Here is a 13,369-nt window from a genome sequence, read left to right as displayed (position 1 = left end):
CAGCAACTACTAGTATCAAAGAACACGTACCCAGAGCAAGATGATTCACCCCCTTCCACATGGGGATCTGCTGCCCTGAAAAGAGCATTGATTTTCTGTAACTCTAGCACCTTGACAGAATTGTGAAATTTGACGTTTTGATTTAAAACGTTGTAAACTCGATACTAACTACTAATATTCTTAAATAAAAACGTTATTCTTAAAAATGTATTTCATACCTGCTCACCTTCAGACAGGAGAACGCGGGCTTCGAGGAGATTATCTCTGACGTGCGTTCCTCTTTTGGTCCTCGAGCGCTTCCGTCGGCTGTGCTGGATGCATGGTACAGGGCTAGCCTTGGCTCATAAACTGAAAGGAACCTACTTGTTGTAAGAGAGTGGCATAAATTTGGGGAATAATAACCGAGAAGGTGTGTCGTTTTTTATCTCTCCACTTCGGGAAAATCTTTAACAGAGTGACCACAAAAACCAGCTGATAACACATTAGTAGTTGATGAATATCAGCAAAGTAAAGCACCACCAAAGGTGCTACAGCTAGCAGTGGCTAACGTCATTCCTGCTATCAGTAAATGTTTCTAACCGTCTGAAGTCACCAGTAGTTTTGTGTGACTGTTCGCTACATTGCGGGTTTTTGCCGTAAATGGGTGACTCGGACAGAGTATCAGAGAGTCGGTGCATTTTGTGCGGAACAGGCGCTTGCTTGTTTGTGCGGCTAACGTTGTGCTCGGCGGCTAACAATAGCTGCATACCGTTGCAAGCTAATTAACCGTTAACAAAACCTTGTAGCCTTTCGTTGCGAACAGTTTCTCATCAAAGCACGTGCTGACTTTACGTTATACTGGAGTACAACCTTCTTCACCCTTATCTGAAACCACCTCCCCCGTTTTTCTTTCATTTATTTATTTATTTTTTTTACCCAGACCCCTTCAGGCTTGGGAGTCATGCGTTAAAAACAGACCACTCTGAATGGGATGCCCGCGTAACTGTAGAATAAATTATCTATCTGCGGGAACACTCATTGGATTCTCTGTAGCCCTTCCTTGGTGCACAGATGAGTGAAGAAGCAGCAGGAGAGAGTAAGCTCCCGGCCAGTGAGGCAGCGGAGGAGGAGGAGGACCAGGGGGAAGACACCGTAGAGAGTCCCAAAACAGACAATCCCTCTGAGGAACCACCAGCACCCTCAGATGACCCCAAAGAGGCAGCCGAGATCAGCTTGGACCCTGCTGAAAACACCCCAGCAGAGGCCAAAGAGGAGGAGGAGGAAGGAAAGCCTGCTGTCGAGCCTCCTATGGACTGGTTCGAGCCGCTTGAGGATGATGATGATGATCCAGATGAAGAAAGCCTGGCAGGAGAGACGGAGAGCGTTGCAGGCAGCGAGAAAACCACAAGACATCTCTATCAGTAGGTTCACGTTTCTTTTCTAAAATTCCACGAAACATTAACTTGTTATTGTTATTGTTATTATTATCATTATTGTTATTATAGGATTTACGGGTATCGACGTAAGCGCGCTCATCCTGAAGAAGGATGGGTCGAGTGGCCGGTGCTCGGAGAAGGTTGGAAGCGCAAAGAGGTTATTCGACGCTCAGGCTCCAGCATCGGCCAGAAGGACGTGTATTATCTAAGGTAGGTATTAGCTAGCAGCTGCTTGTCTTTTAACTGTGTTGTTGTTTGTGTTTTGTTTTTTTGGGTTTTTTTTACTGAAAATACTAAAAGAAAGTCGGTACATAATGTCAATGGCTCCTTGAAGCTGCAGTATGTAACTTTAAAAAAACAATTTAAAGTTGAAACAGCCACTGCGTTTCATGACAAATCTGTGAAAAAAAAAATCCAGTTCTTTTGCCTTCTCCCTGCTATATAGAAACAACCAATCAGAGCCAGGAGTTGGGTCTTACCTCATGTCTCTGCTCTTATACAGCTTTTTCCGTGGAACCTGTTGTGAATGCTAGAGCTAGTTAGCATAGCCACCTGATGACAGCTGATAAATATGAGTTATTTTGCTGCTATTAGCATATTTAGCAGTGATTGACAGCGTTAAGATCCGCCTCCTGGCACCGATTGGTTGATTTTGGAGTGAGCTCAATGTTTTCACAGATTATAGGCATGCTATGTGCAAAAAAAATAATGATTTCTTTAAACAGTGCGTTGTGTGCTACCCAAGACAACATATGGCTATTGATTTGAAGTGTGTGTGTGTGTGTGTGTGCCTTTCATGTTCCACTGGAGCACTTGCACCCCAAAATATCTTTGTGTGCCACTGCATGTATCATATATACATATATACACCCTCTTGGTTTAATTTTTAACGGCAATAGAACCCCTGAACGACACTTTGCCAGTCAGATTTCTTTTAGTGTCTTTAATTGTGTTCCTTGGCAGTCCGCGGGGTGATCGAGTGAGGAGCAGAGTAGAACTGATTACAGTGCACCAGGGAACCGACTTGACCCAGTTTGAATACAAGAGTGGCAAGTTCGTGGAAGGGGAAATCCCACCAGTGAGAGGTCGACCCAGAACGAAGGTATTAAAAACCTCTTTATTTATTTTTGAACAATTTTTAAATGTATATAAAAAGACAAATGCTATGCTACGCGCTCCCGTACATTTCAGAAACGCTGTCGGGATCGGTCCTCCTCAGAGTCCAGCTGGATGGACAGAGGAGACGGGGCCGAGACTCCGGACTCCCACCACCGGCTGACGCCGAACATCACGCCCAGGAACGTCCACAGCAACCAGACCAGCGTCTCGCTGAACAGCTCGACGGGGGAGTCGAAGCAGAGCCCCAACTCCGAGGAAAAACAGTCGGAGGAAAAAATCCGGCTCCCTTTCCCCTCGTCGTCTCGTCCGCTCTCGTTGCCTTCGATCAAGGGAGAATTCGGATCGGAAGAGAGCACCCTGTAAGTAGGCCTGTCACGATAACAAGTTCTTTGCTGGATGATAAATCGTCACCAGACGTTATTGCGACAAACGATAACATTGTTGTTTTGAGACCATATTTTTCAAGCGGTGTAATGATGCAAGAAGACGTTCTCAAAGATCAGTCAACTTTAAATTTGAATGAGTATTTAAGAGCAGAACTGGAAAATGTCCAAAATAAATAAACAAAACAACTGAAACAACAAATAAAATTAATTGTGAAGCGTCTGTAAACAAAATTATACTTCAAAAAAAAAAAAAGGTCTAGTTGAGACCAAAGCACCAGACTGAAGAAATGATTGAGTTTGTTTTAATTTATCAGGCGATTGATTCATTCATTGCTTATTGCGACAGGCCTACCTGTAAGTTCGTAGCTAAACACAGCTTACTGTTTTTCTTTTGTTTATTTATTTTTTTAAACTCGCTTCTTAAATAAATTGAGGACTCATATTTTTTTATATATATATTTAAATTTTTTTCCTGTAAGTTTTTAGTGATTTTTTATTTTTTTTTTATTTAATTTTTTTTTTATTTTTTAGCAAAGACTGTCTGATGTTTCCACATCCACAAGTCATCCTGTAATTTTCAAACATGTTCTCATTTTATTAAGCATTAAATTTGGATAACTCTGGATGTCTAAATTAAGCAAAAATCAGATAAGGGAAAAGATGATTTTGGAAAACAAACTGTTCAGTCTTATCTAAGAGAAACTTTCACGCCTGTTATCTGGCGTTCAGACAACGAGCTCGGACAAAAAAAAAAAAAGTCAAGGTTGTGGACTTGTGTTGAGATCCCGGGGCCGCCGCCGGCCCGTGTACGACTTTATCTGTCTCGTGTTTATGCATGTCACTGCAGCGAGTGTGAATTAATGTCGCCCTGTTTCTCCACAGGATCTGTGCAAAGTGTGGTATTTCGTTTACAGGTACATGGTATGACAAACAAAGAAAGCGGCCTTGCTGTCCCTCCTGCTGGGGTATGTGTCTGTAGGAGTGTGTAATTAGCAATATTTTCAGAAATAAAACATGTTACAAAAAGCATTTTCATGCGTTTTTTGTTTTTTAAAAAAATCATTTTCCTTTTTTTTTTTTTAAATGTTTCTTTTAATCTCAGCAACGTCAAAGTCGATAGAGCACCCGCTGATCCGCTTCAGGAAGGTAGAGTATCACCAGATGACAAGCTGCAGCTTCATGCTGACGAAGTTCATTCAGTCTGCATAACGTTTTAACGCAGCCCTTATCAGTTTCTAGATTATTCAAGTCTTTCATAAAATAAAACAAACAAACAAACCATTTCGTCTGTTTTTTCTTTTTTTTTTTGATTGTTTTTTTTTTCTTCTCGGCCTGTCAGTGGATTCCTTGTGGACAGTGTGTGGGATGTCACAACGCCATCGACTGCGGTCAGTGTGCAAACTGCAAGCACGGACTGCAAAGCCCCGAAGCGAGAAAACGCCTGTGTCGAAAACGCAGGTGCATATGTCCGATACGCAAGGTAAGCCGACGGAAGCTAGCAAGCTAAGCTAATCAGCGTTTGTCTTAACTAAACTTGTTTAAAATTCAATTGAAGTAATCTTTTGTTGTTGTTTTTTTACAGCAAGGCCCAGGAAGCATAAATGTAACTTACAAGAGATCTTTTGTTGACCCTGTTGATACGTATGAAGATAGCGTAAGTCTCCAAAGAACAACTCTGAAACATTTCCCATGCTAACTGTTTTATTGTAATTGCTGTTTTGTTTTGTTTTTTATTTTTCTTGAAAATGTACAGAATGATGTCACAGAATCACAGGTAACACTTTTGTACTGCAATTCGCTCCTACATATTTTTTTTTTTTACTCCAAGGGTGCACCGATTCCCTTAATTTTGCGAAATCGGCCGATACTTGACAAGCCGATCTCATCCACCACCGCAAAGGTCTTAAAACCTGTCTCCTTTCCCTCTGCGGTGAGAGACGGCTGCCTGAAAAACATCTGGAATTAACAAAATTCAAAAACACTTTGATCGCAAAGGAAATTAAAAGTTGACAACTTAGCAACTTTTTTGCTCTGTTTTGCGTCTTTTCAGATAGAAAAAAAAAAGAAATAAAAAGAAACGGCATAGGTCAAAATCTGAACCGGGTTTTTAAATATCGGTGAGTCAATCACCGACATTTAAAACTGCAATCGGTGCACTCGTATTTCACACGCATTGCCTAAATGGAAAACTGCCAGTGAAGGAACCCCATCGCATTTTTCCCCGCACGTAGCATCCAAGTCTCAAAAGCAGCGACACGGAGAACTTCTCGGCGAACGTGGACCTCGACGACGACGACATGTCGACAGACGACGACGATGACGTGAGCACGTTTTGTTTTTGCCTTTTTGACGATGCTTTGCCAAAGTTTGTCCCGGGTTTGTCCCATTGGTGTTGTGCTGTTTTTGTTGCCGCCGAGTTCAGGAGGCGTCTCAAACATCTCGGAGAGGTCATGGCTAGCCGTTGAGAAATGCATGTGGCGCATGCTAATCCGTCTCTCTAGCAGGGGAAGCAGCAGAAGCTGGCAGTTTGCCACACATAGCATCTGTGTTTTTGGTTATTTTTCTGCAAATTTGAAAGCTATGAGAATTATTATACATTATTTAGTCGTTATTTATGTATTTATTTAGGTAGATTTTGTTCTCTTAATAAATAAAATCACTGTATATAAACACTTGTATTTACTCTGATGTTAAAGGTAGTTTCATGATCTGAAACGCATAATTTTAACAGACAAAAAAAAACCCCAGAAGAAATCAAAAGGGAAATTACTTTTTCGCAGCCTTCTGTCTCTCTGACTGATTCTGACGTTGCGCCCGGCTTTTGAAATCAGATTTGTTTGTGTTTTTTCACTTGTGGAAGAGCAGAAACTCTGAACAGTCTACAGTGTTTTCATCCAGTGAACTCTGGGATTGTTGTTGAAGCATTGCTGTTTCGAAATTTTCAATATGGCTGATACAAAGTGAGTACACAACTCTTGTTTGACTCCTGACTGTACTTGAACGCTCTTCCGTTTGTTGCCATTTGAGGAGAACATATTACCGACCTTCTATGAACGAGTGACCTCAACTCACAAACAAGAGGCTGCATTTTCAAGGCTTTGATAAAACAGAATCCAAGAAAAAAATAGTCAGTTTGTGTTCTTGATCTTTGGATTTCTCTCCTCTCACTTTTGTCTCTAGTGGCATAAAAAGCGGAAGCGACGTTCCTGTGGCGAGTGCAAGGCCTGCCTGTGTAGGAAAGACTGCGGCGTGTGCGATTTCTGCATAGACAAACCCAAATTTGGAGGCAGCAACAAGAAAAGGCAGAAGTGTCGTCTACGGCAGTGTCAAAGGCAAGCGATGGTAAGACACTTGTGCAACGAGGCGACTTGTCTGCACATCTTTAAAACGTCTTGCATTCATATTTCCAAAAATGAAGGCCTTAATATGTCCTAAAATCACATAAAAAAAAGTAAACTAGCCTTCAATATGTTAGTTCAGTGAAAGGTTTTCATTAGAAATATACAACGCACTGAAATTACTAATGAGAAAAAGAAAATGTTAATAATAATATGATGATAAACATATCCCATAAAGATGAGCAAGCCCAATCCTGACTGTCATTTAAGAACTGTGCAAAGAACACAAAAATAATACATACTGCTATACAATACCAGATCAACCAGTATAACTAAAATCCAAGCTGGTTTTAAATATGTTAATCGCAGGTCTTAAATTTTGTTGTGTAAGGATTATTTAATCTGTATACATTTTTTATTTTTTTGGACTTTTCTTTCAGGCAAATGTTCTGTCACTCGAGGCGATTGACGCTCCTGGTAACTAGCTGCTAATATACACTCGCTAGCTAGCATAAGTGCATTAGCAGCTATATTAGCAGGAATCATTGGTTACGTTTCCTGCAGTGGAAACGGAGGGAGGAGGAAAAACTAGCTAGCTTCTATCCGAGTCAAGTTTATTTATATAGATCACATTTGAGTAACAGGGCAGTTCAAAGTGCTTTATGTCATAAAACATCATACAGTCACTATTTATGAAACAAGCAGTAAACAATACATTTTGCTTAAGTTCATATTTATGGGCAGATGGCTGGACGACATTCGTCTTCGCCATTGGCAGTCGACTGCCGACTCATTCAGTGGGTGAAAAAAGCTTAGCGCTACTCGGGTTTAGGCTGTCGGTTTCGTACAATTTTGACACGATCCAGGTCGATTTCATTGAAGGTGGTCTTTAAATTTAAATTGCTGAAACCTGCCGAAACCCTGTCGTAGTAAAGGAACTGCACATTTATTTCCCAGAGACATTTGCTGCCCTTCCAGATGGCTGGTGCTGAGTTGGGGCTAGACGGCCCTTTGCTGCCCGGCAGGCCCAGGCCTCACTACACATACAGCCGGAAGTCCAGCTTAAAGAGAAGCCAAGACCAGCAGGCTGACATGGACTACAGCGACGACGAGGACGACGACGACGAGGACAGCAATCCACAACCGGTGAGGCTCGAAGGGCTTTGGCCCCAAACGTTGTTGCTAATTTTTCCAACTGGATCTCGTCACGTTGGATAAGTTGTGATAGCGCTACCCTTCAACAAAATGTTGCCATTTTCTCTGCATTTGCTGAGTACGTTTTAGATAATATTTCACATCTTTTTTCATTGAATTGACCAATAAAGTGATACTTAAGCGCGTGACTCTTATCTCGAAGCTGCTTTTATGTGGCCCTCTCCAGTCTTTGAGGGGCACACAAATGGCCACAGCGGACCAGATTTGGCCCGCTGACCTTGACTGTGACACATGGGCTCTCGAGCAAACCCAACATAAATCCATTTTGTGTTTCGCCAGCTGAATCATTCCGATTTTGGGGTGCGGAACGGCGTGCCGGATCGATTCCCTCACATCAGCAATCATAACTACTCCCAACCAGTAAGTTTTTATTTTAAAATAATAGCTTGAACTAAGCTGAACAAGCTGAACTATTGTCTTAGTAACTACAATCAAATTGTGATGTATGTAATTATTTTTGAAACTTTTTGTTTCCATGTCCGTGAGAAGTTTCTGTCCAGCTACGTGACGTTCTTTTAAAATTTCAAAAGTAATCATGAAGCTGACATTTTAAGCTGACTTTAGCAGCTTACATTAGCGGTTAGCATCTTAAAGGTGGGACAGGTCACATTGCTTAAAAAGCACTCTTTTTGTACCTAGCTATGTAAAGTAGAGGTCCTTAACATTTGAGATTTTTAGAAAGGTGACAACATTTCCAAATCCAGTATGTTTCACAACTGAGTTTAAAAAGAAATAAAAGATCTAATGGAAAATGTTTGCTTTACTTCAGTTAACTTGAGTAACCTGAATAAATCACAGACTATGTGTTTGTTTTCAATGAGCTCCTAAGCATCTCGCTGACACCATTTTTCAGTTTTTCCTTCAGTAACAATGTCCACACCAAAGAGTGTTGTGTTTTTATTTTTTGAGTTCCTGGCCAAAAGAGCGGCTGAAGCTGGCTACCAGCCAATCCCAGGCACAAGCTTATTGTTTGTTAAATCTCCTATTTAGCTTAAAAGTGAGCATGAGGAGAAAAGCAGACAGAATGAGAAAACGGCTCATTAGAGCTAACTGGGCTCACGTTTGAACCCTGTTGAAATTGAAGCCCTTTTTGAGTGCGTGGCAGCGAGCCATCCGCCACAAAAAAAGGTAATCCGATTCTGCTGTCGTTCCTCTTTTCTTGGCTGTCCTTCAGTTTTTGTTATTGCGGTAAGATGTTCCGAGTCATCTAATCAGATAAAAACACGATGTTACAGTAAACATTGATGAGCTTTTTAAGCTGTAGGACCAAGACGGTTGCAACGCGCTCAAACAGTGACTCCCTAGCAGACACGCGTCTCTTGGACACCGTTGCCTCAGGAAGTCGATGTTGTTGTTGACTACATAAATAGAGACTCTATACATAATTAAGAAGTTCTGTGTTTACTATTCTAGAGATGCTTATCTAGAGCTGGGCAATAAATCGATAACAATATATCAATAGATGATTTGTCTGATAGAGTACTCAGGAATTTCACTGAACTCGCATCCAGAACCGCACTGCATTCTGGGGGATGTAGGCAGATTGTCTGATAGAGTACTCAGGAATTTCACTGAACTCGCATCCAGAACCGCACTGCATTCTGGGGGATGTAGGCAGAGGAAAGGCTCTAGCCGCTCAACCTCTCACGACTAGCTAAGAAACGTTGTTGCCATCCTCCAACTCACTCGCTCTTTGGTTACCTAGCAACAACCTGCTGTTGATTAAAGGAAAGGCCACAACACCAGTTTGAACGTCTTTCAAACAAAAAACTAATTAACAATTATCTATATAGACTGACGGTAAACTCCTGCATCGTGACACGTTTTTCAGCCGTGCCGTCCGGTCCCTAGGATTCACCAATGTGAAAATTTGGGCCGATGTTGGTAGCCAATGTTAATATTGCTGTTACAGCCAGTAACCGATACTACATCACTGCGTTTCTGCTTCAGTGAAACTTCCCACATTCCTGCACTGCGCCATTATCACTGTCACATGACCAAACAAATGCCACACGAGCAACTATCTTCCACTTCCTCCAGAAAGGAAAGACAGCGAGATGGAAGTAGATTTGGTTGTTGACGTCAGCCCAGATTTATGTATCGAATCGATGCCGATGCGCTCACACCAATATCATTGCCCATATATCATGCGTCCCTACCTTTTTTTTTTTTTTTGATAAACTTTCCTTCATGTTTCTTTTTTCTTTAAAGTGTTTGTGAGATCATGCTTCATTATGCTCAACGGTTTTAACTCATTAGACTGTGTTTATTACTGAAGGACCATCACAGTCAGTGGGATACAGAGAAATCGCACACAGGCAGAAATGCCCCAAAGCACATGGAAGATGACGAGGACGAGTTTCCCATGGTGAGTGTCCGGCGTGTCTTTTTTCCAACACGTTTACCAAATAATCCCGTGTTATTCATTCCTCGGATCATCCACAGATCACACAGATCTTCAGCCTGGCTGAGAACCCGGCGGAGAGCGGCATGGACCTGGAAAACCAGCTGATGAAGCTGCTCCACTCGCTCCGCTCCTCCGTGCTGCCCATCCTCTGGTACGCCATCATGGTGGAGGGCCCGCAGCTGCAGCTCATCCAGTGCTCCAAGCAGTCCAACATGGCCGACACCATGGTGCTGATCGACCCGGGCTTCTGCTACCAGGTCACCGTCCAGAAGCAGCCGCTGCTGCCCATCCACCCGCTCTACGACATCCACCCGTCGCGGCTCGGCACGGCCACCGACGTGGTCAGCCTGCTGCTGTCTCTGGAGCGGTTCGTCGTGTGCCAGGGACTCCCCACCAAGCAGTCGTCGTTCGACAAAGGGCCCATCGTGCTGGAGCGGGCGGCCACCTGCGACTTCCTGATCAAGAAGAACGAGCGGACCTGCGCCAGCTGCAAAGCACTACAAGAACTTCAAATCCATCACAGGGAGTGAAAAGACAGCTGGGTGGAAGTAGTGACTTCTTCTTCCTTTTCTTTTGTTTTTTTTTTTTTTCTATTTTGTGCCATTTTCTTGTGTTTTTCACTATATTGTACAGTTGAGAGACAATTTGACAGACTTACCTCTGGACTGTGATAGTATGTTTTACCTTTTTGAAAATCGCCAAAGGAATTCCAGAAGCTGTATGAGTATATACATATATATACATATATATATATATATATATATTTTTTTTTTTTTCACATTTTTATCACACTGGTGTTTGCTTTTTTTTTGCTTTTTTTTTTTCTAAACGACTGTCTGTGTGGCTGTGTGTTTTGGCAGTGTGTGGGATTATGTATTTTAATTTCCCATGGTGCATTTGTCTCTTACTTGAAGAAAAAAATAGCCCCTCTACTACTATTACATATTTGAATAGTCAGGCCTCAGACAAATTGATCCTTCAGGCAGTTTTTCTCTCTGGCAGCTTTGGTCTCCATGCTTGTTTCTGTGCTACACCAGTGTTTAAAAATAATGGAGTCAAACTGCAGTTGGATTCTGATTGAAAAAAAATTAATTTGCAAATTGGACAGAGTTTGTAACTCCGGGTTGCCAGCCTAACGTCACATTAGTATCTCGCTCTAATTTCTGTTTCGTACGCTCTTACTATACCGTTGATTGATTGCATTTTAGAATAGTATCTTCTTTATTTTGGAGGGAGGTAAACATGACATCATGATCGCCTCATGCAGATATTATCTACAGCAAAGCATTGTTACTGTGGGCCACATAAATTTACTTTGTATAATTGCTGCCACAAAAGATACAAATGGAGACATTCTCGGTACGAAACGACCAGCACGCTTCCTTTGTCATGTAGCAGTTTTTTTTTTCTTCTTCTTCTTCTTCTTTCCAATCCTTTTATTTTCAAGAAACCGTTTGATTGTTGTTGGGTTTGTCTTTTGAAGCGCCTCCAGCACACCTTCCCTTGACGGTATGCGGTGAATCGGAGAAAGCCCGTGCGAGTTCGGCCGTCCGGAGAAAGATGCTTGCAAGTTCGTCAAATAAGAATGTGTTTAAAAAAAAAAAAAAACAAAAAAAAAAACGGTAGCAGTTTGGCAGTGAGTGGGTGGGTTGCTCCTGGAAGAAACAAAACACTACCTCTCCATTTTATTATCTCGTCAAGTCACTTCCTGACCAGGAAAACGAGTGGGAATTTTTATTTTTTCTTAAAAAAGATGTTTGCAGTTGTCACATTAAAGCTGAAAGATGTGCAGCTTAAATGGAAAAACCCATGAAAGATTATAATTTGGAGGGGCTCTGCCAGATGTTTTTTTGCACAAAGGGGTAGCATAGCGTCAGAAGTTGAGGAGATTTGTATGTAATTGTTCTGAGGGCCTGTTTACTTCCCGTGTGTGTGTGTGTGTGTGTGTACTCCAGAGTCATGTCCTTAAATGAAGGTGCTGATGGAGTCCAGTCGTCGGGCAGATGATGCCGTTCAAAAACCTTGATGAAGCTGAATTTTTTTTAGACTTTTTTTTCCCCCCTCATTTGCAACCATGGCTAATTGAAATATTTAAAATTATTTAATAGAATTTGAAACAATCGGATCTATTACTTTTTTTTCCCAGTTAGTTTGTTTTCTCCCGGCCCTGCCGTCTGCTTTGGGATGTTTGTGGAATAACTCAGTGACTTTTTTTTGACAATGTGAAACTTTATGCATTTTCAACACATACATGTATTTTGGCTATCATGTTTTCTTCAATTACTTTTGTGTATATTTGATGCTTTAAAATTCTATTGTAATTTAGTCATCGGAAGAAATCATATTTGAAGAGTTGGATCAAAGACTTTTTAAAATCAGTACCCAAAATTTAGTTGTTGGTTTTTCTATGGATCATGTGTTCTGACCATGAGAGCGAGGAACTTATTGTGCTCAATTTGGACTAATTATTGTACTTGGAGACAGAAAATGTTTTTCTGTTATTAATAAAGGAATGAAATTGTGACTTTGCTTCCCGTACAGGTCACCAGAGGTGCCTAAATCTTACCGTCCACCTCTGTCACCCGTCTACACGTCCTTCCAGCTCCGTATTTAACGTCCCTTCTCTGCCTAAATCATGTACTGGTTGCCTAGCTACAACCTCTGGTTAAACCTGAGCTGTCTCTCATATTACGATTTGATCTCATTTGTGTCTCCAGCTTCACCCCGTTTTTGTTTTTACTTTGATCATACCACTCAGACTGCAATGTATTTTAATGCCTTTTTGTGATCAAACAGCTAAATACTAAAGGGAAAGAAAAATGACATGATTTTAATTTTATTCTTTTTATGTCACATATAGAAACTGAAATTTTCTACTTTGCCTAAAAGATTCAAACTTAGAGAAATTTAAAGTGCTTAAATATGCGCTCAGTTTTGCTTAAGTTTTGGATTATTGACCTGCTGGAAGACACACACAACCGATTTTCTTCCAGGATTGCCTTGCATTTTGTGCCATCAATTAGCTGCTTCGTTTTGAGTTGTGTAACCTATTAAAAATCTAGTTTTTTTTACTTGCATGTTAAAACGATGTAAAGATATAATATAAGTCAGAAAATCTGTGAAAGAATAGAGCTCCAGCTCCTCCCAGTGCTGGGTTAGAATCACTCCCGGTCAAAAACAACCAATCAGAGCCAGGAGGAGGGGCTTAATGCCGCCAATCATCTTGTAAGAAGAAGAGAAACGACTTTCCATTACAGGAAAACTACTTGTCTGCAGTGGTCATGCTGAGCACCTCTTACTGTCTCATGACCAGTGACGTCAGTAACGTGTTACTTAGTAACACAAAAACTGAGTCGGACCATTTTTTTCAGTAAGGAGTAAAATGTTGCTATTTCAAATCCAGTCAGACTACAGTTACTTATCGAAATCACTTTGCGTTACTGTGCGTTACTATTTTCTTTTGTAATTTAATTTTATTTCCTCTGTGTC

At 41.3% G+C, this 13,369-nt stretch overlaps 1 protein-coding gene across 2 annotated transcripts; it reads left to right on the top strand.

Moving 5' to 3' along the window:
• Positions 1–259: 259 nt before the first annotated feature.
• On the top strand, positions 260–12,404 carry mbd1b (methyl-CpG binding domain protein 1b). 2 transcript variants are annotated; one of them, XM_044122042.1, is made up of 16 exons: positions 260–409; positions 920–1,400; positions 1,485–1,625; positions 2,379–2,517; positions 2,607–2,893; positions 3,803–3,885; positions 4,023–4,066; positions 4,260–4,400; positions 4,503–4,574; positions 4,674–4,694; positions 5,152–5,241; positions 6,101–6,262; positions 7,216–7,404; positions 7,753–7,833; positions 9,752–9,841; positions 9,919–12,404. In XM_044122042.1, the coding sequence occupies exons 2-16, from the start codon at positions 1,051–1,053 to the stop codon at positions 10,408–10,410; spliced, it is 2,382 nt and encodes a 793-aa protein (XP_043977977.1). In that variant the 5' UTR covers positions 260–409; positions 920–1,050; the 3' UTR covers positions 10,411–12,404. The 2 variants fall into 2 exon arrangements, with proteins under 2 accessions (XP_043977977.1, XP_043977978.1); XM_044122043.1 differs by having other exon boundaries at positions 260–1,400; positions 7,237–7,404.
• The last annotated feature ends 965 nt before the right edge of the window (positions 12,405–13,369 follow it).

The sequence above is a fragment of the Gambusia affinis genome, linkage group LG07, assembly GCF_019740435.1.
Source record: "Gambusia affinis linkage group LG07, SWU_Gaff_1.0, whole genome shotgun sequence".
NCBI lineage: Eukaryota > Metazoa > Chordata > Actinopteri > Cyprinodontiformes > Poeciliidae > Gambusia > Gambusia affinis.
Note: the sequence above shows the minus strand (reverse complement) of the source record. Positions and strands in the feature narration are given on the sequence as shown.